The 27990-nt window shown below is 42.8% G+C and overlaps 1 protein-coding gene across 1 annotated transcript; it reads left to right on the plus strand.

Moving 5' to 3' along the window:
• Positions 1 to 14: 14 nt before the first annotated feature.
• Positions 15 to 27990, plus strand: LOC105444869. Its single transcript, XM_030983639.1, has 9 exons — positions 15 to 36; positions 1859 to 2083; positions 2706 to 2789; positions 11114 to 11395; positions 12018 to 12212; positions 14368 to 14444; positions 15185 to 15344; positions 26835 to 26913; positions 27300 to 27990. The coding sequence occupies exons 1-9, from the start codon at positions 15 to 17 to the stop codon at positions 27709 to 27711; spliced, it is 1536 nt and encodes a 511-aa protein (XP_030839499.1). The 3' UTR covers positions 27712 to 27990.

Consider the following 27990-nt stretch of genomic DNA (forward strand, 5'->3'; position numbering starts at 1 on the left):
ACAAAGACATAGCCATGGTAGCCGTCGCCATTACTTGTAAAGTGATAATAATCCAACATTATGGATTCTATTGATTTGATTTGATTTGATAACAATTCAATTCGTGCAGGTAATCTGGTAAAAATAGAGAGAGTAGGTAGGGGCGAAGAGGAAGTGGAGGGATTTAGGATGAGACATATTGGCCCGAATTCACAAAGGAGGTTTGTCGACAAACCTAGGTTTATGTGCGTCATAAGTCGCGTTTCGATGCGTTTCAGACCAAGGTTGAGATAAACCTAGGTATAAAACGTGTCAAAACGCGTCAAACCTCCCTTGTGAATTCAGGCCATTTAGTACAGCAAAAGCGTTAGTATTTGAATGAGGAAGACTAAAACATTTACAAGTACAGGTGCTAAATGAGAAAGCGATGCTATAAGAGGATGGTATATACATAGAGAAAGAGAGGGAGAGACAGAGAGAGAGAGAGAGAGAGAGAAGGAGAGAGAGAGGGAGCTAGGAGAGAGAGAGAGAGAGAGAGAGAGAGAGAGAGAGGGGGGGGGGGAGAGAGGGGGGGGGGAGAATAAGAATGAAGCATGAGCATTGATGGGGGAGAAAGAGATTCAAAGGGTGGGCTTCTTGTGCGTGCGTGTGTGAAAGTGTGTGTGGTGGTGTGTGTGCGTGTGTTTGTGTGGTAGGAGGACAGCAATTGATTGCTATATTTATCAATAAAAGTGAATAAAAACGGAGACACCGACAATAAAAAGATATTTACAAGGTGGAGCATTTTGCTATCTTTTCTTACTACGTCACATTCTTACCAACCCTGTTGGCAATAATCTACCCCTGAAATGCCCGACATTTCATCCTCTTTCCTCACTTTCCCTATAATAAGCCACGCTTGCTAAATACATCCGTAAAGCGCATCTAATCCTATATATTGAAAGCAGGCAAACAAAGTCATACAGTCGTCATGCTATTTACATTAGTATATTAGTTTGGAGAAGGCGCCACTACTACCACTAAAGCTAATTGAACACTCTCTTTATTGACTCTCTTTAGTATTGAAAACAAACATCATAATTCGATAAATTGCTCCCTTAGCCCGCACAGCCTTGTCCTATATAGATATATCTGTTAGTCATGTTGTTTATTGCTTTTGTGCCGTATTGGATTCTCAAGCCGTCGCGCAATCTATCCATTCGGAAGTAATACGTGTATCTCATCAAGTTAATTGCAATGAATGATGTATAAAGCTAAACATGTACCATTGTCAATGTAGTCCAAGAGTAATACAAAATACACCAGTGAGGTTCATAGAGTTTAAGGGAAAAAGCAGATGTTTTTGCATCTTTTGAAAAATCAAATACAAATATTGAATCACCAATAATTGATTTACATAAAATGCGACAACTGAAATACATTAAAAAATACATTCATATAACCGAAAACTTGAGAGTATGAAGGTAAATCAAATAATCCAGATAAATGCAGAGGCCAACTATACACCAGAAGTATGAATGCTTGAGTCGATAGCAGTTATCATCATGATCACGAGGGGAGTAAATCTGTTGTTCGCTTCAAGAGAAAGTATTGTTTATAATATATATCTTTGAATTATTAAATAGCTCATCTTTGAAACCTAGAGACATATTTTGTTTATCCTGATACCAAGTGGTTTAGAACAATGGGGGTTTTCAAGGGGAGTTGGTTATCATTTATATCATAATAACCGTGCACTTAAAATGTAGTTTCGTGGCATGAACATAATTGCTAGGAATTACACGGAATTCTCAACGAACATCTTTCATACGGTTTACCAGCAGTTAAACTCATGTGGTAAAAATTGTTCCATAATTCTATTTCGCCTAACCACATACAGATATCCGTCTGGTAGATGGCTCCTCCCCGAACGAGGGTCGTTTGGAGGTGTCTGACCCCGCCCAGGGGTGGGGCACTGTCTGTAGCATCGGATGGGACATCAAAGACACAGAGGTTGTCTGTCGTGAGCTGGGCTTTCAAGGCGCCAACTCATTCGTCTCCTCCAATTCTCCGTTCGGCCAAGGAAGTGCACCTATCCTCATCACAAACTCAGATTGCAATGGAAGTATGTTCAATTAATTTTCATTTTATTTATTCCATAATTCCACCAAAAGTATATTTTTAACAGATAACATGCAAATATCCCGTTTTTAAACGTGCAGAAATGCATAAATATTTAAAAAAATTGAGGAAAAATTACAAGTATGGGAGGAAAAAAAACGAGAAGAAAAGAAAAGAAATATGCACCGGAATATACAAACAATTGAATTATGTATGATGTCATCATTTTTATTTCATCATCAGTCGTGGTTTCGTTTCTGGATTTGCCTTTTGATTCAACTTCTGACTTATGTATTGACAAAGAAAAATGACAGTTTAAGAAATCACAACTATGATTTAGCCATTGATAGTTCAATGTTGACCTGGGGGCGTGGGGTGGGGGCTTGCCGGAAATATAAGTGGATGAACCAGCCCCAAAGAACCAAGCCATGAGATTGGGGGTTGTGTCAATACTGTTTTCTTCTTGCTTGCCTCTTCACCTTTCTCTCTCCTCTCTCTATCACTCCCTTTCGCATTGTTTACCTATACACAAATCGAGGGGGTATCACGTGCCCCTTGTCTCCCACATATATGCCCCTGATTAGTACTAGCTCATTGATTATTTGAAGTTATCATCCATCTTTCAGATGAAAGCTCCCTCAACGACTGCATTTTCGATGAGACAGCCTCTCGCTGCACACATCAGCAAGATGTAGGCATAATTTGTCAAAGTAAGTACCAAACATTATTTGTAAAATGCCCCTAGGGCGGCACAATTCCCCCTTCCCCAAATGTCAAGCCCCAATCCCACCCGTACCACTTAAAAAAGGTGAACATTGGTTTCCAAAATGGGCACTAGCTGGTAGTGCCCCTAAAATCCGCCACTTCATGAAGCACATATCCCTATAGGCTAGGAATATTGTGTTTTGAGGTCAAACAAATTGCAATAGAATTTTTTTCACCGGAATGCATTTCAGTAAGGTCCCCAAAATGACATACTAAAAGTCCAAAAAAATCCATGTAGTGGAAGTGTGTCTAATTTGCATAAATCCAAAATGGCGCCAATTCTACTGTTTTCACCTAGATTTGGTCAAAATTTTCACATTACATACCTTTAAAAATACTTTTAGTGTACTTTGAATGTCTAAAAAGATATTTTCAAGAATGCTTATGTTCGCGCAAAGTTTCAGGTGCCTAATTGAGTGTCCTAATTTGCATAAATTCAAAATGGCTGCCAAATCAGGCATTTTTTATATTTTTTTAGAGAATTGATTATAATTATAATTCTTGTCCTATGTAATATCAGAATAATTTCGACAACACTTGTTCATGTTGTAAAAATATTTTTAAATTTCAAACATATCATAATTAGGTTCTTTAGTTTGCATAAACACATACATATTCAATTTAGTTTTGTTTCTCACCTTTCAATGCATTCCAGAGTAGCTATAACATACATTGGTTCACAAATCTGAGTTCAGTTCTTATTGGAAGTCTCCAACAAACATACATTTATGTGGCACGCTGGTCAGTAGTATCATCAAGTTCTAGGTCTGGTGGTGGTGAGTTGGTGCAACTAGTGCCACGACAATCAGTGCAGGCTGTTGAACATTGGAGGCCATACTTCCGGCACGTGCATTTCTTGGTTGCACAGTCTTTCTTGCATCCACATCTGATGACTTTAAGGAGTGATGCGGGTGCTGGTGGTTTATCAGTTTGTATTGGAAGATACTTCCCATCCGTGACCTGCCAACCCCAGTCTACCGGTGTCAGTTTGTCTGCCATTCCTTTCCATTCTAGTATCTGATAGTACACACGCAGACTATGGAACTTTGCTGCTGCTGAAGTTGGGGGCAAAGTCTTTGCTTCTAAGGCAGACGACATTGACGATACCTTTACGCAATATCTTCTGTACCTCAAAGAATCTAGATCTTCTGTTGAGTCACCACCATACAGGCATACAAGTGCCTTCTCTCCAGCTGTAACAATGGTCTCCTTCAGGTCTGATGCTGGCTGACTAAATGCCTTGGCAAGCTCACAGAAGTCGTCATTCTTCATGATTTTCTTCAGTGCTACGCCTTTCCCTAGTCCAAATATGCGAGACGTTGTGTCGCAGCCCAGAAGCGCATGGACAGAAAGAATGTTGCCACACACACTACTTCCTAGAGTTTCCTTCAGCTTTTTGATATTCCATGTTCGATTCTTCTTGGAGTTTGCCTTGGGCTCAGGTGCAAAGAAGACGTCCTTTGCATTCAGATCAGCGTGGTAGATCAGCAAGATGAGAAGGTCTGTATCATCCCCGACAAGAACTGTGTCTTTAAACTGAGCTGCTTCTACCGCTGTAGTAACAATTAAGAGATCTGCATCTCCTCTTGCATGAGATACAGTGCAACCATGCATTTCGAGCTTGGAACTGAGTAGGTTTATGAAGCGTTGCTTGTTAACTTCATTTGCAAGAAATTCGTCTTTCTTGGATTTGATTACCATGTCCTCTGCAAAGTTGACAGTCAGGCCTTGACAACCTCCTGATCGTCTAAGATGTGTTGCGTCCTTGGTTGACGGACCGCCTTGATAGCCATCAAAAACAACCGTTGGCCTTCCATATTTGCTGCTGACATAATTGACATATAGCTGGCATATGTTGTTGAAAGTGCTCTCACGTGGCCAAGGAAAACGGTGAAGTAGTGCACCACCATCCAAAACATAATGAACATCACCACTGGGTAGTGTCTGCTCTCGTGTCAGCTCATGTTCAAACACCTTCCAAAGTGCATCTGCTAGGACTGGTTTGTCGGCCTGTAGGGGGAGACATGATGATTCAAACAGAGCAGGGGGGTGACTGCATAACTCGTAGCTGAAAACTGATGCTAAAGTATCTTCACGTTCCCTACTGACAATGACCAGTCTCTGGAAAAGGAGCTGTGGGTCTACATGAACAGATTCATCGCCGATCTTTACAGCAGTCCTTGCACCTAATGTCACTGCTTGATCACTTCTTTTGAATGAATGTTCATCCACTTTCTTTCCAGCCATGGAGTTCAGTATCTTGTTACCGACGTCTTTGGATTGGTCTACATTTACAGTTTCATCTGCAGTCATTCCATTCGCTATACTGTGCAGAGTAGTGTCTGGACTGAATGGATTACGTTGGCTGAGGTAGTTCAGTATTTCCAGCGTGTCGCTAACATCCCTACTCTGTCTGGCACTTGATACATCTTTGTGTTGCTCACTTGTGAAGAGGTAAGCATTAGTAAGATCTTGCATTGCGGCGTTTACTTCTGCACGTATTGGCATTGACAGAAGCCAAACTGTACGTTGGATTTCGGACATACCACTGCCCCTTGTAAGACCACCACTTGTCTTTAAACTTCTCATTAACACCTGTTCTATGATGAGATCGGTAGACAGTCCTGCCCAGTAGCGATCACTTCTCCTTACTACGTGATACCCTTCTCGGAATCTCATGTAGACTTCAGGGTGTGTGTGTGGTAGTTCACGCATCATTTGCAAGTAGACATAGGCAGATTTAGCATACAGGATGTGTCCAGAAGCGGCAAAATATGGTAGCATGTCATGGATAGCCTGCAGATGAAGCTCCCAGTTTCCTGTTCTCTCAGCTTTGATAAACTTGCGCAAAATGTCTATCATGTCCATATACTGCAACCAGAGAACTGCTGTTCGCGTGGTCAAGGTCTCCTTCTTGGCCTTTATTTGCCTAAGAATTTGGTCAATGACTTCAGAGGAACAAATTTCACCCACCAATGCTGTGGCAGACAAGAGCCTATCATACAGTTTTTGTGCTTCTCCCAAATCTGTTTCTTTGATATCTTGTTCCTTCATGGTATCTGTTGCAGGTTCATTTACGTCTGTGCCACAAGGAAACTGAACTTCAGAAGAATGGTCTCCCCCACGTGCTACTCCATGCACCTCTTCTGGAGGTTGCTGTTCTACATGTGCTGCATCACAATTGGTTTCAGGAATCTGCTCTTCTTCAATTGCTACATCACAATGAAGATCAGGAAGTTGCTGGTCGTTGGTAGTTGTTCCAGAGGGAACTCCAGTGGGCTGCTCCCCGAAGTTAGCTACTCCACATGGAACACCTGGGTGTTGATCCTGCTCACTAGGAACTTCCGGAGGTTTCTCCTCGTTAGTTGGCAGTTGTACGTTATACAAGTCTGCTATCAGCATGGTATTTAGCGCAGCATCAACGAGGAAATGGCCCCGCACAGCTCTAGAAATTGCTTTTCCACCCAGCATATGGCTCACCGAGTTGCTGGCATACACTACTTCAAGAAGTTCCTGGAGTCCTGAGCCCGTCATCAAATGCCCTATACTTCCCAGGAAGCTCATTTCAGTGTGCAATCCTCCAAGTCTCAGAACGATCTGCTTCAAGTCACTGTCACTTGGCTGGCTCCTGATTATTGTGAGTGCCTTCCACCAAAGCGGCTGATCAAAAGTCAGAACAGGTGTAGTATTATACTGTTTAGCATGGGCACAGACAAAACGCAGAGTGGAGTAGACACAAGATGGATCACTAGGATTCATGTCAATCATGGGGAGAAACATAACAGATGACTGTCCAGGGTAGTTGCCCTTGTTTACCATCTGCATCGTTCCGGACCAAGAAGGCCTTGGGGACCGCAGGAGTAAAGATGTCTTCCACAACACATCAAGGTTTGATGTTGGATCTTCTGTTCCCCAATTCACAATCGGCTGGTAGACCAGAGGTTGTACAGTTGTAGATGCTTTGAAATATTCAATGTTGATGCGTCCAACAGCAGCGATGTCCTCAGCGGTTACCGTTTCTCTAGGTACAGGCTTACAGCACTTTGTCCCTGGGGTTTTGGTAGCTATGATGCCCATTCCGTGGAAAGTACCTGATCCATCAAGAGTGTCGATATTATGGTCGACATTGTCTGCAATATACTGAATGCACTCTCCTGGTTCATAGCCTGGTAGTTCAGTTCCTTGAGAAACTGCTGCACTTCTTTCATATTTCTTAACCTCTTGATAAGAGCAGGAGAAGCATTGCGCATGCAGTGTGTCGATCAGAAAGCGAGACGAGAATTGATGATGCATTTGTATTCCAAGTCCAAGCTGGAGAGGAGCAAGGAGAACCCTTGGCCGTATTGCGTGCATTATGGCTTGCCCAATAGACGCCAGTTTCACATCTACCTTTTTGCCAACAAACATGTTCCTTAATAGCAATTGCAGGGAATCAGGGAGAAATGCAAGTGCAGCAGTGGTAGACGACATTTCAGCAGGAGTTGGGTAAACGTCACTTGCAATTTTCTTTAACTTGACGTCATTCTTTATGAGCGAGGCAGCAGTCTTTATAATCCTCATTTTCTCCTGCTCTGGTGTGTTGTCCTTTGGCTGCTTGTGGAATTCATACAGAATAGCACTAACTGTGCTACAAAATGTAACTACATCATGCTTTCCGTTCAGTTCAGTTATAACGATTCTCTCACCAAAGTGCCCCTGTATTTTGTTTTTCATGTATACCACACTGTAGGCCTCGTGATCTGTATCCAGTAAATACTGTTGCATCTTAGTAACGAGATCAACTACTGTTGTTTGTTCCTCATCATTTTCCTCCAGGAACTCAACTACTTTTAAGAATGCAGTCAATTTCACCTCCTCTTTAGGTCGGCCAGTTTTAGCCTTTTTGGAAGTGCTTGTGCTCACAGAGTATACCTTTGGTATTTGTTTGTCAGTTTTAAAGTTCACCATGCATTGTTTATGGTATATAGCATCAGCTGCGGGAAGATCATTGATAGATGCAAGTCTTCCAGACACAATTTGGGACCAAGTATCATTTCTTTGTATGCATATCTGTGTAACAGAGTCCTGGAATTCTTTGGTTCTGACAGGGAAAACGTCAAATCCTCGCCTTTTCCCATCATACTTAGCAGGTTGTCCACAGAATATACAGTGCTTTCTGAAATCGAAGGGTGGTTGGAGTGAACGAAGTCCTATACGTTCTTTTTCAACTTTAACATGTTTTGATGCTACCTCCTTTGCGATTCTATTTGGTTCACAGTAGTTTCGACGGCATTTCACATGTACAACTTGTCCAGGATGTACATTTATATTGCTTTCACGTTGTTCGCTTGCACGATTCACTCCATCACTGCCTTTAGCTCCTAGCTCAACTGTAGGCCCTCCATCACTCAATGATTTATTGCAAAAACAACAGCACTCCATGGTGTAAATGCTTAATATAAGGCAAATGATATGACATCTAAATATATACAGTTAAGATCAATAAAACTTCAGCTGTGAATACTGTACACTTGGAAAAAGTCTATACTCCATTGTTGAACGGGGCTCTGGAGGAGTGTGCCTATTCTAAACTTGGCAGGTATCTATTCTACAGTTAGATGGTGTATATTGTCCTTTATTCATTTGGAGTAATAATGTCCATTCTATCTAGTTGAACGGTATCTAATACTGCTCTGGTGGAAGCTTGACTTCTACAGTTGAAGGGTGACTCCTATCCTGCATTTCTATTTGAAGGATGTCCCAAGTTGAAATGAGGGTTTCTATTCTATATAGATGTAACATGTCTATTCTACAGTTGGGACCTGCATACAATTGAAACAGATAGTAACACAATATATTGGTCATTTATGCAGAAACTAAAAAAATCACAAGAGCGATTCAGTGACACTAAATTCTTTCTGACAATTGACTAGAATAATAATATTCTTAAAATTATACACAAAACGTATGGGAGAGTGTATGGGAGAGGAACGATGCTCACATAATTGTTTTGGGGCTTGACCAACTGACACTGAAATATTAGTAAGGCAGCCTAGCCAAGACCCTCTGATCTAGATCTCAAATCCACCATACTTTTCTGTCAAACACATTTGAAGGGCCCAACAGGGCTATCCAATGCCGCCGCTAAGACTAATAAGGCCATGAAGCTAGCGCCATCGCTAGCCGGCCGGCCAGCGCTAGCATTGGAGCAATCCTTAGTCCTTACATCTTCTACGGCTATAGCTGGCCTAAATCTAATAAAATAGCTAAATTTACCGTTTATCAGACTCATAATGTGTTCCTCTGAAATGGTTTATGTCCATGTCAATCCCTGCTACAGCAACTACAGCCCCCGTCATATTGCTGTAGGCACGTGTGTAGGCTTGCCTTTGTAGCTATCGAGAAAGTTTCTCACCTCTCTAAAGTAAACTGTTGCACTGTGAATAACTTCTAACCAATCCAACGACCATGCGGCTAGGTAAAGCCTCTCCCCTATACATACATGTACATGTAGCCCTACCAACAGCTCTTGTGTTTGTCGGATACTCATAAGGGCTAGTTTTCTGAATATTTTATTTTTGTTTTTATTTAATACAGTCTAGTTATAGTCTAGTGCATGCATAATGAAATAATATAATCTGCAAAGGGGATAAACTGAACATAAATTACATGTTAGACTGTGTGGGTGTGGGTGTGGGTGTGGGTGTGGGTGTGAGTGTGCGAAGGGGTTTGTTTGAGGTGTGTGATGTACATGTAGCATATGGGTATTTTAGTTGATTACAAATGTACAGCAGATTACTTTTCCAACTCTATTAGTGCCACAACAGCTCTACAAGTTGAAACATATGACAAAACCTATGTGTAAATCTTAGTATATTGGCGGCCATTTTGGATTTATGAATGCTGCGATGCACAATTAAACAAGATGTACTTCTGTATATGATATATACACCATATTACATTCATATAAATGTGAAATGTGTGCTTTAAAGTGCCAAAACAATTACCTATGATAAGAAATGCAACTCGATATCGGTGAAAATCTTCGAAAAAGCGGCCATTTTGGATTTATGCAAATTAGGCACACTTCCACTACTTGGATTTTTTTGGACTTTTAGTATGTCATTTTGGGGACCTTACTGAAATGCATTCCGGTGAAAAAAATTCTATTGCAATTTGTTTGACGTTTACCTAAAAAATGACACAATATTCCTAGCCTACTAGGCTGATCTACGGTCTTACATGTCGCAGCGGGCGCCGAACCCTTCTTTTTAAAGATAAACGAAAGAAATATGTAATTACCGCGAAACTTTCGACCCTGAGTGTGAAACAACGCAAGTTCTGTTCTACTAATATGATCCACAGCATCTCCTTCGGGGTGTTTTAAGCGATTTCAATTTGGTCTCTTATAAAATACTTACTCTTGAGTTTATATTGTGGCATTTTAATTTCGAAAACAATGTCGATAACAGGAGTGAACAGAATACCATTTTTAATGAATGACGTCCCTGAAGACATTGTCATAGAGGTGGGTTATTTTTCATTGTGACCCGACATCTGCTCCGACATGTCCGGCGACCATTACTCCATGCTTTATTTTGCCAAAGCTATATTTGGGTTCATTTTTAATAGCGTTGCAATCACGTTCGAGGTTACGGTTATAATCAAGGTTAGTGTTTGGTTTTGTCGTATAGATGTGTCCAGTGGCGTACGCAGGATTTTTTTCAAGGGGGGGGGGGGTTTAAAATCAAAAGGGGGGTGTTTTCTCCTGCGTACGCGCCTGGATGTGTCCAGTGATGAAGTTAGGAAATTGGTTAGTGGAGAATACTGACCTCGTAGCAATGGATGTCCGAGGATATTATGTAGTACCCTCGTCTTGATTTATACAGAGTAAAATTGGTGAGATAAAAAAGGAAAATGAGAAGAAGGAGGAGAAGAAGAAGGAGGAGAAAAAGAAGAAGAAGAAATACATAAATACCTTTGAGGTAACCTTTCAAAGACTTTTCATCTTCTTGTTGTTTTCCCTTTTCTATTTTGACGCGACCGCAAAGACTTTTGAAAAATCAACGTACGGCAATTCATATACGTGTAAGTGAGTTTGTCCGAGGATATTTTGTAGTATCCTCGTCTTGATTTATACAGAGAAAAATTTGAATGAGCGAATATGACGACGACATATTACGTAATTCAAGCACTTTGTCTTTAGACAATACAATAGGCTTTGATTTTTTCACAGTCATTGTGATCGTGTTTTGTGTTGTTTTAAATCTCACTTATATACCCCCAACAGAACCCGGTTACATCGGCTGCTTCGGTGATTCCTTCGAGCGCCTCTTCCAGGGCGCATCCTTCGACGATCCCGTTGGCATGACCATAGATGCTTGTCTCGGCTTCTGTAGGAATCAGAACTTTCCGTTCGCTGGTGTGGAGTACGCAAGCGAGTGTTACTGCGCAGACTCGGACACGCGTTACGACGCGCAAGGAACGTATGACGACTCGGAGTGTCAGTACATCTGCTCGGGAAACACGTTGGAGCGATGCGGCGGGAACAGGCGGATTTCAGTCTTTAACAGTACGTACATTTTTGTAAATCAATGGAAAGTGGCGTACGGTAGCTTATGTTTAAATGTTATACTTAAAAGTATAGGCTTGTTGCTATTGTCCGAGCACTGTCGACTCAATACCGGAGACTAACTGTTGCACAGCAGTCGGAATTAAAAAAAAAAAAATACTTTTTATAGAACATTTGCTTTCAAATGTATCACTGCATCATTCAAATAAATTTAACACAGCTATAATATAATTTCACCCTCTTATTTGTATTTTTTCTGTAAATATTGAAATAATATGTAGTGTAACATCCTTTAAATGCTACTGTTTGGCTTGTTGTTTGCCTGCTCGGATAATTGTGACAAATCGCTATATCTTGTGATAGTGCAAAGATGATATCAGTCTTCACCTGTTCTACACATTTTTACATAATAGCAGTGAAGGGATGTTACTTTGTCTACCAAAGCAATTGTTGAGGGTAGAATGAGGAACTGTATATTTTGTCCTCTCCTTTGTCCGTTATGTTCATAGTGACTGTCAATAACTACTGTGTGGAAATTATTTTTTTCTCACTATTTACAAAGTGACACCTAGTTTCAACCAAGTACCTTTAAATGACAATATACCTTTATTATTTTGCATAGCTACGCTGGGATTTTGTGATGACCCAGGAGAACCAGAGTATGGAACGCGACAGGGGGACTGGTTCCGTTATGGAGCGTCGGTTACCTTTGACTGCGCGGAGGGATACAATCTGACCGGGAATCAAAGCGTTCAGTGTCTCAGTGTGGACGGATCACCGTTGGTTGATTGGAATGCTGATACGCCCGTGTGCTTAGGTATGTTATCAACGAATTTCTGGAAAAATAGGCCAGTTTTTATGAAGGAAATGGGAAGAATCAAAGACATACAGTGACAAAAATATTGATTTTTTTTTGTCGCCGATGAAATAATTCTACCACACAACCGCCTAAAAAAGTACAATTGAAAAAAGATTCAAGCAATTAAATCGTAAAATCTTAAGCAGGGATGATATTTCTTAAACGCTTAGCTCGTACCCATACTTTTGGCAACAAAAAGAAAAACATTTTAATTTCTAGTCCCGCACTTGTTCTGTATCTTCATAATTAAATGCCCTATTTAACAATGAAATGCGATAATGTTTCTCTATGACTGCAACATTTACAATCAGAAAATAAGTAGCTATATTTTTGAACATCTGAAAGGACTCAGTCACGATGCTTTCAAAAGATTAACTCAACGATAACAAACAGAAGCACATGATGATACTATAATCTTTTACTTGGATTTGGATTATACATTCTGTAAAATGTAATATAACAATGACATGTGTTATGATATGAAGAAAAATATGTTACGATTGTTATGCTTCTTTTTCTCTAATAAAAGAAGTGTATATAACAGTAGTTAAAATTAGTTCTATTGCCCTTTCATTTTTATTTAAACTGCGACATTTTGGCTGGATGCAATTTACGAGAATGTGCCGATTTGCTTGCTTAATTTCCTCAACTTTTTGTTGCTCAATCATTTCGCAAAGTATAACCAGATGCTCTCTTGCATCCATTCTAGTTTATGTTGGCCTGACGTCTGTCATTTGCGTCGTTTGACTGTTTAAAGCCGGCGTGTCATCATCATTATCATCATCATTCTCAGCGTCTCATGATCATCATTATCATCATCATCGTCTTCGTCATGCATGTCTATGCTGTTACTGTTGACACCTTTCGCCACTGTAGGCTATGCATGAGATATTTTCCCTTTTCTCGTTCGAAACTGTCAATCACGTCGCTCTTTCGCAAGGCATATTCGTACTGTTCACTGCTCATCGTCGCTCATTCTTGCTTCACATAATCATCTCCGTCTGCACACAATCGCTTTGAATGTTGCCTTCATCGTATCCATCTGCATATCAAACATATAGAGGGCGCCTTTCTAGACTGTGCGTACTCAAACTATGTGAGATTAAATTTCTTGTGAATCATGTTCCGAATCGCATGCAGGTCCGACCGTTATTCCAACCACAATCGGCCCCTCAACAGCAGGGCCGACAACAGAGGATGCGTCTACGACAGGTTTCTTTACAACACAAATTACAGATGCTTCCACAACGGCGGAAACAGCAACATCCTTCACTACAGATGGGACCACAACGATGGAAACACCAACATCGCTCACTACAGATGGGACCACAACGACAGAAACAACCACACTGATCACTACAGATGGGACCACAACGACGGGAACACCAACATCGTTGACTACGGATGGGACCACAGCGACAGAAACAACCACACCGTTCACTACGGATGAGACCACTGCCGCTGTTCCAACCACATCAACAGATCCAACGACATTTCCTATAATAACTACAACAGATATTCAAAGAACTACAACTCCAAATAGTGTCACAACGACAGAAGCCAGCATAACAACAGATATGGTTGCAACAACACAGGGTTTAGAAACAACGACAGATATCACTGTAACATTCAAAACAACGACGGTGGATACAATAACTACAGGTGCATTTAGGAAACTACCTATAATTCTAAAAGTGTTTTCTTATCTTCTTTAGATGAAAAATATAATTGTCAACGAGCCCGTTGTCGACGTCGGTCGTTTCACCCACGAATCCCTGGATGACGACGCCTATTGTTCAGACAGGTTAATGAAGTCAACCATGATGACGTTTATGTTCCATAATATGATTATCTATGGAAGTGTCGTGGTACATGACACTCAATGCATTGATCCACATTTGCCATTCTTATCTTCCTTTGATATCAGTTTGCATCGTAAATTCATTGTCCATAATCATGGTAAAGCCCCCTTTTAACAATTCCGATCTGCCCTCGTTCTCTCTTTATATTTGAAAGACATATTAGACCCGTGGCTTTGATATTCATTTAATTGATCAAGGGTTTATTTACAATCGTTGGCCTAATGGTTTAGGTTTATCTTCCAAATACACAGAAGTACCGCCAACAACGACAAAAGCTACTGAAGAAACGGATATCACCCTGGACGTCAGTACAGATACAACAGCATATGTAAGTCTTACAGCATAATTATTTGCATAACCCATAGTCCAGAATCTGGACGATATGTTGATTCATTTCGCAATTGCGATCTTTCCCATCCTTTACCTGTTGCAAGCCGAAGATGGTGTGATCTACGAAAACGTATATACGCATCGATGGTACGCCCAGCCGTGCGTACGCAGAAATTCGAGGAATACGTACGTCACCTTCGGCTTTCAGCAAGTATAGAGGGAGATCGCGGTGGTAGAGATTACCAGATTATGGACTACATAGGCCATTGATTGATTGCTGGTTGATTGCCTGGTTGATTACCTGATTGATTGTTTGACAGGTGTTCTCACTAACTTAACAGTCTATTCATTATTATTTTATTTTTTTTACTTCGGCATGGTTCATCACATGATGTTCATGATAAAGAAATGACAAATATGCAAACAGAAGACCTACAATTATTGTATGACAAACTGAAGGGAACAATTACGGATACTGAGAAACACACAGAGCTATGAATAGAATGTATGAGGGCATTATGAGTCTACTTATTCTCACGTTATATTGTCGGCAAAGCGGCAACGGCACACCCAAGACATGATGACCTGTGTCCCCCCTCACCGAAAGACAATCCAGGACCCGCCACTGATTATTTAGGTTTTGTTTAAACCTCCTAGTATTACATAATCCAGGTTTTAGAATGTGGCGAGCTAGTGTGCGATTCTTTGATCTCAATATAACTTGTTTTTTTCTTCCAGGAGTCCACCGGTACTGCTGGCACGATGACGTCAGTCGAGGAGGTAGATACCACAGGACCACCAGACGGTAGCACTCAAGCCACACCCACGATACCCTCTACGACGGAGGGTGTTACCCCTAAAGTGGGGTTGCAGGGGGGCAGATGGCCTTGGCCGCCAAGTAAAGTGACATCTGATTTACAGTTATCAACTAAATTATTCATACCCCCACCAATTTTTGGAATGGTGTATGTATGTGAAAATAGATTTGTCCCAATCGATGTTTCTTGAGAATATTACATCATCAAAGCTCACATCTAAAAAGTAATCAACGAAAGCCATGAGTTTAGCTGTCCACCTTACTTTATATACAAGTTACAAGAAAATGCATCAAATTTATAAGAGGTATGCATGATTTAGTTCTTAACTGAAGGTTGAGACATCGTAGGCATTACTGCAGAGTAGATTCCGATCTTTTATCATCCGCAACTCTGTATTAAAGAGATGGGATTGTAATATGTGATCTTATACATTGACTCAATGCTACATGCTATACACACATACACACAGTTAATGTACACTGTGGTGTATGGGCTATTCTATACACAATATAACCAGTCATGCTGGATTGCAACTTCACTCTGATGTTTCTCTATGTGTCTTCATTTGAGTACTAACCATACAGCTAAACAACCCCACATTATATGGTGGCAGCGATATAGAACCTACTGGACAATATTTGTGAACTTTGCATCATTTTGGAGGGATTTTGGAGGCCATCTTTACTGACACACTGTCATGGGATCAACAGGTGCTCCTTTCTACAGTCCCATATGATGGTTTTACTGTAAGTAAAATGTGCATTGATATTTGCATTACTATTGGAGTTTGAGTAGCTGATATGAACTATGAATGAATCATTTACACCCCGCATGAATTGGGAAGACCCCGACAGAGCCAATGCTGTTAAGATTTTTCATCAGCAATGTGACTTATACTTCTCAGTCAAGAATGTTGCGATTGGTAAGCAAGTGGATCATGTTCTTTTGTTCACTGGTGCCACGGGTATCAAGCTTTACAACTCGTGGGGTCTGGAAGGTGAAGATAAGAAGAATCCAACTGTTGTTTGGGAGAAGTTCGAGACACAACTGAGGCCAAGGGCAAATTTCCGTGTAGCTAGGCTATACCTTCAGAAATATGTGCAGAAAGAGAGGGAAAGTGCAGATGATTATATCTCGCGCCTGAAGCTGCAGGCATATGACTGTGAATTTCGTGATGACACTGAGCTCCAAGAACGCATCATTGAGCAGTTCATCACAGGCACTAGATATCCTGAGCTCCAGAAAGATCTTCTAGGGAAGAGCAAGTCCCTCACTCTTACACAGATGCTTGAGCTGAGTAGAACATTTGAAGCATCGCAGATGCACATGGCTCAACTAGCGCAAGTACAGACACATATTCAGCCTGCATCGATTGATGTAGTTCGTCGGAAGACTAACACTAGTAACAAGTGTCCTAATTGTGGTGGTAATCATGCTCGCAGTCCACGGGAAGCATGTCCGGCTTATGGCACCAAGTGTAACAGATGTGGAAAGTTGAATCACTGGAGGAGTGTTTGTCGGTCTCCAGCTCCAAGTACACAGTGGTCTGGGAGATCTCCAGCTTCAAGTACCCAGAAGTGGAAGCAGAAAGCTAAATGCGCTACGCCACATCGTGGAGGCAAGCAGGTGCACTCCATCCACAGCACCGACAATATTGAGGCAGCAGCAGCGGTCCCACTACTGAATGACGCAGTGGATGTCCTGTCATTTAATCGAATTATTGTGTCAGGTATCAGTGCTGTAGAGGTGGATGACAGGGACGACCTAACAATAGCGTACGTGGAAGTAAGACGGGATGAGAGAACCATAATGAAACTGCGTTCGAAGGTTGACTCCGGTGCGGAGGGCAACACACTTCCTCTTCGGATGTTTCGTGGGATGTATCCTGGCCATCTCACTAAGGATGGAGTTCCTCACCCTCAATCAGTGCATAATTCAAGTGCACGGCTGTTCGCTTACAACGAAACACCAGTGATGCACTACGGTTCAGTGAGACTGCCCTGTCGTTTCAACAACTCAACTTGGCTCTATGCTACATTCTACATCGTAGAGTCCAGGGGTCCAGCGATTATCGGATGTGACACAGGCTTGAAACTGAAGCTGCTTACTCTACACACACGCATCAACGAGATCAAGCATTCAGCACAGATAAGCTCTACTGATGACCTAGTAAGGCAGTATCCAGACCAGTTTGACAAAATTGGCAACTTCCCAGGAGAATATCATATTGTTCTTGATCCAGACGTTCAGCCTGTTGTCCATGCTCCTAGACGGTGCCCAATCCACCTACGAGATGAACTGAAGCGTGAGTTTGATGACATGGAAGGTAATGGCAAACTCCGGGTCTGCTTGGATCCCAAGGATCTCAACCGAGCTATTCGACGTTGCCATTATCGCACTATCACGACAGATGAGGTGATACACAAGCTATCAGGTGCTCGACACTTCAGCAAACTCGATGCCAAGAACGGTTATTGGTCTATCAAGCTCGACCATGACAGTTCACTTCTGACTACCTTCAACAGTCCCTTTGGACGGTACAGATATCTCAGGATGCCTTTCGGTCTAGCAATGTCTCAGGATGTATTCCAGCAGCGAATGGACGAAATCCTCGAAGGTTGCCCCGGCACAATAGGGATCGCTGACGATATTGTTGTGTTCGGCAAGAGTGAAGCAGAGCACGATCAGAATCTGCACCACCTCATGTCCAAAGCTGTGAAGTACGGTCTGCAGTTCAACAGTGGCAAGTGCAGCATAAAGGTCAACCAGATTTCCTTCTTCGGTATGATCTACGATGCAGATGGCGTCCATCCGGATCCTCACAAGGTCGAGGCAATCAAGTCAATGTCTCCACCTGAGAACAAGACCCAGCTTCGTGAGTTTCTTGGTATGATAACCTACCTTAGCCCATTCATACCAAATCTTTCAGCCCAGACTGCAAGCCTACGTGGTCTTTTGAAGCAGGACGCTAAATTTCCAATGGACTCCAACGCACCAGTCTGCCTTCAATGATTTACGTGACAAGGTATGTCACGTAAATCATTGAAGGCAACTCGGGCGTATTTCGATGTTAACAAGCCTACGGTACTGCAGGTAGATGCTTCTCTGCAGGGCTTGGGAGCGACTCTACTGCAGGATGGAAAGGGTATCGCGTTTGCATTGTAGTTACTTGACCTTTGAAGAACTTTGCATTTGTAAATATTATTGTCTTGTCTTTATTGTGTGGCTTGAAGTCTAGCCTTTTATTCCATTGTCACTCATTTCTTTAGTGACACCTGTTGCATTACTAGAGTGCCACAAATACTTACTCTGGCAAGCACATTCCATACCCTATGGGTTGGGATGTGCAACCACCTAATGTACTGGTATAGCTTATACTGTACAGGGACATTACACTTGCTTGCTTTATTTGCCACACCTATTTTGATCACTTCTCCTGAGCTGTTCATATAGAGCACACCTATTCTAGAGAGTCGATCGATCAACAGCAAAGCTAATTCAGCTTCATCTTAATTCTTGTCCTATTTCTTCGCTTGTTTCTCTACTCGGTTCTGAGGCCTTATTACTTTATAGAGATTATAAGTTTCTTCTTCTTTACTTAATTCGCGAAGAAGCGTCATTACTTTGTACATGGTCTTACATATTCTTTCTACGGGTGCTGTGCAATATTTGAACTACTACTTGTGATATAATATATGTTCCAAGTATCTGTACTCAACAGGTGTTTCTACGAGACAAGGTAGGAAAGAAATCTATTTCTATTTCTTTTATTTAGGTGATTAAATTCCCTAAACTGGTGACCCCGACGTGATCCAGATTTTTTTTCTTCTGTTGATCTAATCTACCTTGTCATCGTCATTATCATGCCTGATACTGATAGCAATGTATTACCTAGTGAGGCTTCTGAGCCATCCCCTCAAGTCTCATATGTTAGTTTAAAGCTTCCACCATTTTGGGCACATGATCCTGATATTTGGTTTGCTCAGGTTGAGGCTCAGTTTCAAACTAGAGGTGTCTCAGTTGAGTCTACAAAGTTTGCTTATGTTGTCGCCTCATTACAACCAGAGGTAGCTCTAGAGGTGCGCGATATTTTAATTGCCCCTCCCCAAACAGAGCCGTACAAGATACTAAAAGCAGCACTGGTTAAGCGAACTTCTGTCTCTGAGCAAAAGCGTCTGAACAAATTGCTGACGAGTGAAGAGTTAGGCGATAGGTCGCCCTCCCAACTCCTTAGGAGAATGCAACAATTATTAGGCTCTAATACTTTGGAAACTAGTATACTTAAGCAATTATTTTTGCAACGCCTGCCAACCAATGTACAGTTGATTCTCGCTTCCACAAGCGATGATGTCAGCTTGGTTGCGCTAGCGGCATTAGCCGACAAAATTGTTGAAGTTGCTGGTCCGCCTACTATTTCTCATGTCTTACCTAAAGAAGTGCCAGCGCAGATTTACGCTTGCGCTACTCCCAATGACTCTGGTGAAGTACATCGACTTTCTACCCAGGTTGCTCAACTGGCTGCTCAGGTGCAAGCCTTGACTTGTTCTATACATGAGGACCGCAGAAGTCGCAGTCGACAGCGAGGCCCGAAGAATTCCGGCCCTCGCCAATCAGCTTCCCGTAGCCCGAGTCGGCATCAACAACATGCTGGGGCTGAATGTTGGTACCACTGGAAGCATGGCAAACGAGCCCAGAAGTGCATAGGTCCTTGTTCATACTCAGCAGGACAAAGCCGCCCTGGATATGTCCAGGGAAACGGGCCCGCCAAGGAATAGCGGCGACTAATTCCATTCAACCCAGTCGCCTTTTCTTTGTTCATGATAAACAATCAGGCACGCGTTTTCTTGTTGATACTGGGGCCGAAGTTAGTATTTTCCCTCAATCCATGTTAGGAAAATCGGCAATGGTAAGTGCAACAAATATCCAACTTCAAGCTGTTAACAAGTCACCCATTAAGACTTTTGGCCAGAGATCTTTCACTCTTGATCTTGGGTTGCGGCGAGTTTTTCGTTGGATTTTTGTTGTCACGGACATACCTACACCTATCTTGGGAGCCGATTTCCTTGATAACTATGGACTATTAGTCGACATCAAACATCGACGGCTGATAGACACCACCACCACTCTTACAGTACAGGGAGTCGGTACATACACAGGCATCATTAGCCCGGTGTATGTCAAGCAAGATACTTCGGAGCGTTTCCACTCCCTTCTTCGTGAGTATCCTGACATCACCCGGCCAGTGTACAAGCACTCAGAAGTCAAGCATACAACCACCCACCATATCCAAACTCGAGGCCCACCTGCTTCAGCTCGCCCTCGTCGGCTTGCTCCAGATCGGCAGCAGATTGCCAAGGCAGAGTTTGAACACATGCTTGAACTCGGCATTATCAGACAATCTGATAGCAACTGGTCAAGTCCCTTGCACATGGTTCCGAAGAAGACACCAGGGGACTGGCGACCTTGTGGAGATTATCGCATGCTTAATGCTCGTACTATTCCTGATAGATACCCTATTCCTCATTTGCAAGATTTCTCTGCGTCACTTAGTGGCAAGACAATCTTTTCCAAGATTGATCTCATCAGGGCATATCATCAGATCCCAGTCGAGCCTAGTGATATCCACAAGACAGCTATAACCACCCCTTTTGGATTATTCGAGTTTGTTAGGATGCCGTTTGGCCTTCGCAATGCAGCTCAGACATTCCAAAGATTGATGGATGATGTCACTCGCGGTCTTCCTTTCGTCTATGTTTATCTAGACGATATTCTTGTAGCTAGTACTACCAAAGACGAACACGAGACACATCTCCGTTTACTCTTTGACCGCCTGCAAGAGTATGGAATCATTCTCAACCCCGCTAAGTGTCAGTTCGGAGTACCTTTACTGTCCTTTCTAGGGCATAAAGTTGACTCGGAAGGAATACAGCCACTTAGTGACAAGGTGAAGATCATCCGTGATTTTCCGATACCTACATCACTTACCAAACTACGAGAGTTCCTCGGGCTGATCAATTTCTACAGACGGTTCATTCCGCGGTGTGCAGAAGTACTCCAGCCTCTCACGGATCTGTTGAAAAATAGATTGAAGAAGAACCAACCAATCACCCTAGGTGAACAAGAACTTTCTGCTTTCAATCAGGCTAAAGATCAGTTAGCTAACGCTGCAGTTTTAGTTCATCCTAGAATTGATGTTCCTCTATGCCTGTTGGTTGATGCATCTGATGTGGGAGTTGGGGGAACTATCCAACAGCTGGTAGATGGTATTTGGCAACCGTTGGCTTTCTTTTCTAAGAGACTACAGCCTGCCGAGACTAAGTACAGCACTTTCGGTCGGGAACTGTTAGCAGCCTACCTCGGTGTAAAGCACTTTCGACATCTACTTGAAGGTCGCACATTTACCATCTACACAGATCACAAACCTCTCACCCATGCTTTGAATTCAAAGCCTGACCGACACTCACCTCGTGAAATCCGCCAGCTTGATTTCATATCCCAATACACATCTGAGATACACCACATAGCAGGAAGGGAGAACACAGCAGCAGACGCTCTCTCCCGTCTGTGTATCGACAGAGTTGATTCATCCTCGGTCATAGATTTTGCAGCCATTGCGAAAGATCAAGAGGATGATAGTGAGGTACAGGACTCCTCGCTTCAGCTCAAGTCTATATCGCTTCCTGGTTCTCTTACTACCATGCTATGTGATGTTTCGACAGGTGTTGCTAGACCCCTTGTTCCAGTCAAACACAGACGAGCTATTTTTGACGCCCTCCACGGACTATCCCATCCTGGGATCAGGGCCACTCAAAAGCTCATCACGGAACGTTTCGTTTGGCCTGGTATTAATCATGATATCAGGAAATGGGCCAGAACATGTCTTGAATGCCAGAGATGCAAGGTGCATAAACACACAAAAGTTCCACTTGGCACTTTTACCTCACCTGATGCGCGTTTCTCTCATGTGCACATCGATCTTGTAGGCCCACTTCCTACTTCAGAGGGTAACACGTACCTTCTTACTTGTGTGGATCGTTACACCAGATGGCCAGAAGCTATACCTATCCCAGATATCACTGCGGATACTGTAGCACGTACTTTTGTGGCCAGATGGGTAGCGGTGTTTGGTGCTCCAACTACTCTTACTACAGACAGGGGTAGACAATTTGAGTCAGCACTCTTCCTTGCTCTCACTAATCTTCTTGGCACTAAACGCATTCGCACAACAGCATACCATCCAGCAGCCAATGGGCTTGTTGAGCGTTTTCACAGGCAACTCAAAGCCTCTCTCAAGGCGCATAACACAGTCCGTTGGACTGAGGTCCTTCCCTTGGTATTGCTGGGTATACGTACAGCTATCAAGTCTGATCTGGGATGTTCCGCAGCAGAACTCGTTTTTGGTACTACGGTCATGCTACCGGCCCAATTTGTGTCTCCTTCACAGACTGACTCTGCTGGCGATCCAGCTAATTACGCCCACAGACTGAAGAGACTGATGCGTGAATTACATCCCACCCCTACTCGCAAACAACGAGCTACCCCTACACAGGTACACCCAGAGTTGCATTCCTCATCCCACGTCTTTTTGAGGGTTGATGCAGTCAAGGGGCCCCTTCAACCTCCTTACAGGGGGCCTTTTCGAGTCCTTCAACGCTCTGACAAGTTTTTTACTATTGATTACAATGGTAAACGTGAAACTGTCAGTGTTGAGAGACTTAAACCAACTTTCATGGAGCAAGATCTCCCTGCTCAATCTAGGAAGGGTCAAGATCCACCTATCCAAGTCCCTCGGCAATCCAACTCCGCAGACTTAGCACTGGATCCTGCTCCGTTAGCACTGGATCCTGCTCCGTTAGCACTGGATCCTGCACCGTTAGCATTGGATCCTGCACTGAAGCAGAACACTCCTGAGATTCGAAAGACCAGGTCTGGTCGTCAAGTTAGATGGCCAGTGAGGTTCGTGGATTTTTTCGAAGTCGGGTGAAGCATGTTAAATTTACTGTGTTTCAACAGTATTACCATATTTTCGTATTTTCAAGTCAACATGCATGTAGGTCTATATTTCCTCATCGATTTGTTGCTACTTTTCATTCGACAACAAATCTAGAGGGGAGCTACTGTAGTGACTTGACCTTTGAAGAACTTTGCATTTGTAAATATTATTGTCTTGTCTTTATTGTGTGGCTTGAAGTCTAGCCTTTTATTCCATTGTCACTCATTTCTTTAGTGACACCTGTTGCATTACTAGAGTGCCACAAATACTTACTCTGGCAAGCACATTCCATACCCTATGGGTTGGGATGTGCAACCACCTAATGTACTGGTATAGCTTATACTGTACAGGGACATTACACTTGCTTGCTTTATTTGCCACACCTATTTTGATCACTTCTCCTGAGCTGTTCATATAGAGCACACCTATTCTAGAGAGTCGATCGATCAACAGCAAAGCTAATTCAGCTTCATCTTAATTCTTGTCCTATTTCTTCGCTTGTTTCTCTACTCGGTTCTGAGGCCTTATTACTTTATAGAGATTATAAGTTTCTTCTTCTTTACTTAATTCGCGAAGAAGCGTCATTACTTTGTACATGGTCTTACATATTCTTTCTACGGGTGCTGTGCAATATTTGAACTACTACTTGTGATATAATATATGTTCCAAGTATCTGTACTCAACAGGTGTTTCTACGAGACAAGGTAGGAAAGAAATCTATTTCTATTTCTTTTATTTAGGTGATTAAATTCCCTAAAGCATCAAAGGCCCTCAGTGATGCAGAGACGAGGTACGCCAACATAGAGCGAGAGCTGCTTGCAGTGGTCTTCGGCTGTGAACGATTCCACATCTTCCTGTACGGGAAAAGTTTCATAGTTGAGACGGACCACAAGCCCCTGGAGATGATCCAGCATAAGCACCTGGCAGCGGCTCCACCTAGACTCCAGCGTATGCTCCTTCGTCTACAGCCATACAAGCTGACAATTGTCTACAAGCCTGGTAAGGATGTACCAGTAGCTGACTGCCTATCCAGACGTCCTCTTGGTCCTCCAGAACACATCCACCTTGACCTGCAAATCAACTTTGTACAGTTTGCTCCAGACTGTTTGAGTCAGTTGAAGGAGGAAACAGCCAAGAATGCAGAGTTTGCAGCACTACAGAAGGTGATTGTGAAAGGGTGGCCAGAGAAGAGACGTGAGCTCCCACGACAGCTGCAGAGATACTGGGCCTTTCGAGATCAACTTGCAGTTGAGGATGGTCTGATCCTGAATGGTGAACGAATCCTTATTCCACACTCCATGAGGGAGTACATACTGAGCAAGCTTCACGAAGGTCATCAAGGTATCGAGAAGACACGACTTCGGGCTAAGGCTTCTGTGTACTGGGAATCAATCAATGACGATATCGAGGTCCTGGTGAAAGGCTGCTCAGTCTGCCAAGAGTACAAGCCCTCGCAGCCCCATGAGACTCTTCTCCAGCACGAGATACCTACACGATCCTGGCAAGTCTTAGGTACAGACTTATTTCACTTTGAAGGGAACAATTATCTCATCATTGCAGATTACTTCTCGAAATTCCCTTTCATCCGGAAAATGCCTCAAGAGTGTACCAGTGCTGCAGTAGTCAATGCGACCCGTCAGGTGTTCGCAGAACAAGGAGTTCCAGAAGGAATCGTTAGCGACAACGGAAGACATTTTGACTCCTCAACATACAGAGACTTTGCTACACAGTGGGGATTCAGCCATGTTACATCCTCTCCCCACTACCCCAGGTCAAATGGCTTCATTGAGCGAATGATTCAAACTGTCAAGAATACGCTCAAGAAAGCTAAAGTGAGTGGTATCGACCCCAACATGGCTCTACTATGTATCCGTGCCACTCCAATTGACAGCCGCATTCCAAGCCCAGCTGAGCTTCTTTACGGGAGGAAGATGAAGGACAACTTACCAACTCGAATCCGCAACAACTCCCCTGGTCGTGATGATGTTAACCATCGTATGCAGCTTCGACAGCAGAGCCAGAAGTATCATCACGACAAATCAGCCCATGACCTAGCACCACTCTCACCTGGGCAGCTTGTTAGAGTCCAAGACCAGACATCACGTCACTGGATAACAGCTACTGTTCGTGAGCAATGCCATGAGCCTAGGTCATATCTCGTCGAGACGCCTAATGGAAGGGTGCTACGCAGAAACCGGCAACACCTCGCTGATATTGAGCCCAGGCGTATCCATCATGATGAGGAGGTAACCAAGACACCCGATCCTCATACACGCGAAGAGATGACGCTTGATCCAACGCCCGACATCAGAGGTTCTCCTGCCCCAACCCCTGCCCCAAACCCTGGCCCAAACCCTGTCCCAATCCCCAACCACCAGCAGACCACCCGCAGTGGCCGGGTAATCAAGAAGCCAGAAAAACTGACTTATTGATAGGACTTCATCTTTGGATACTTCAAGTTTGGACATTATGGACTCAGTTTATTTTTCTGTAAGGGGGATGTAATATGTGATCTTATACATTGACTCAATGCTACTTGCTATACACACATACACACAGTTAATGTACACTGTGGTGTATGGGCTCTTCTATACACAATATAACCAGTCATGCTGGATTGCAACTTCACTCTGATGTTTCTCTATGTGTCTTCATTTGAGTACTAACCATACAGCTAAACAACCCCACATTATAGGGATAATATAAGTTTTCGATGATAGGACGACAGTATCAGACAGAGAGGGCCAAGAATGTGAAAATGAAATAAACCTGGATATTCCTGGGAGGAAATAGCTATTTGTCTCTTTATTTTGTCATAAACTTATGACCAAAAAGAGCTTCGAAATTCACATGGGAATATCTAACACAATGACATGTCAGGATACTGCTGGGTCAACTTATTTATTAAGAAGGAGAAATTTAAAAAAAGCATCGGGTTCTTCAACCTCTCCATAATAGACGTTTATGGGAATGACTTGTGTTATTTACATTCCTTGAAGTGACTCGGTAACATTGCCTCAGATTCTGAAACTAAATCCTGGATTTAGCACACGCTGCAATCATAATTATAAACATTTAGGTAATCAGTCAGGAATCCCATGACTTTTACAAGCCGGTCGCCTGTCTGATTATCAAGATATTTATGATTGGAAATCGAAATTTAATTTTTCGTTTCCCTAACGGCTTTTATAACACTACTGTCAATTGGGGAAAATGAGTATGGCAATTTTTGTTAGGGCTTTAATATTACACGGCCATAGCACAGACACTGATAGCACGTAGGGCCATGCATCTCAGATTTAACATAGTTAAACGATGCCTTTAATTGGACCACCTAACGGATCCGTTATAGATGGGCCCCGTGTCATGACCGTTGGGAATATTCCAAACTTATTTACCATCGGTATCAATCACAACGAGGCACATAAGGCGGGGCCCAGATCTTGATGAATGACAAGACCTGTATTTGAACAAATCAGTGCATATTTGTGTGTAATGTCAGTAACATCACATTTTTAAGATGAATAATTACATGATCTCCTAGTTACTAAATTCTCTCTTTTATGATACTCGCCAGTGGCCATCGGATTTCTCCTAGGAGGGATCATCCTATTTCTTCTAATCGTTGTCTTCGTCATCTGCCTCGTCGTTATCAGGTAAGTTGGATAATCGACGTCACTGATTCTTAACCTTGGGGTCATAACGTACCCTTATCCCCTCCTCCAGTGGCGGACCCAGGGGGGGGGGGGAGCCGGGGGGCCCTGCCCCCTGGGAAAAAAACATTAATTTTACCTTTTCATTGAGATTCCCCCCCCCCCTGGCGCCCGAAGTGGGGGAAGGGGGTGCAATTTTTTAAAATTTACGAGGCCCCCCCCCCCCCCCCCCCAAAAAAAAAAAAAAAAAAAAAAAAAAAAATTATGCTCACTGTTAAAGACAGGGCACGGGAAAAACACATAGTTTCGTCATGCTACAGCCCCTTTAATGGTTCTTCTTTGACACACATGATTATATTTACTTAATATATCTACTTTTGTCATGGCAGCCCGAGAGCGAAGGCCAAGAAGGAAGAAGTAAAGGCAGTGCGTCTCCGCAACGCCGCTCGTCACTCGACTGCTGGCAATAGCTACTCACCCAACATCGTACTAGATCGTGACGGGCGTCGAAGTGTCCGCAGCAACGGAATCCAGCGGGTCGAGGAGTCAGAGACGTACGACAACGGTGCGTTTTTAGCAGACGACGCTTCAATCATTGGTGTATATGGCGAGCGGCAGAGGGCGGTTGAAAATCCGTACGCGACTTTCCGAACGGACGACACAGCCAAGAAAATTCTTTTCGCTGATACCGCGCGAAAACTGAACCAGATCTACGTACCGGGTAGTCCCGATATGTCAACGGTTAGTAGAGGTACGCGAAGGAGTAGCAGCGATCGCTACGGTGCTCAGCTTGTTGTGTAGTCGCGAGATGTTCTTCCTTTTTCTGAACTTTCCAAGATGAGTGTTGTATTTTGATTTTGTATTCTAAGTGTTATTTTCAGGAGAGAACGCAACAAAAAAAATCTGTGTAGTCAGAAGTATATGGCGCAGGTGTGCGTTGATCACTTTTAATCTTAGGTGGATTTTGTTCTTGTTGCTGTTCTTTTTTGTTTTACTGTGGTTATACACGATACAATGCAGGGTCAAATAACCGAAGCTACTCCTCAAGTGTGATAACTAATGTTATTCCAAATCTTTAAC

The sequence above is a fragment of the Strongylocentrotus purpuratus genome, unplaced genomic scaffold, assembly GCF_000002235.5.
Source record: "Strongylocentrotus purpuratus isolate Spur 01 unplaced genomic scaffold, Spur_5.0 spur5_scaffold_13, whole genome shotgun sequence".
NCBI classification, from domain to species: Eukaryota; Metazoa; Echinodermata; class Echinoidea; order Camarodonta; family Strongylocentrotidae; genus Strongylocentrotus; species Strongylocentrotus purpuratus.

Excerpts from the sequence above, each read along its gene's own strand:
- LOC105444869 (XM_030983639.1), top strand. The coding sequence starts at position 15 with ATGGTAGCCGTCGCCATTACTT. Across the intron at positions 37-1,858 it reads GGTAGCCGTCGCCATTACTT|ATATCCGTCTGGTAGATGGC; the intron begins GTAAAGTGATAA and ends AACCACATACAG. Across the intron at positions 15,345-26,834 it reads CAGATGGCCTTGGCCGCCAA|TGGCCATCGGATTTCTCCTA; the intron begins GTAAAGTGACAT and ends GATACTCGCCAG.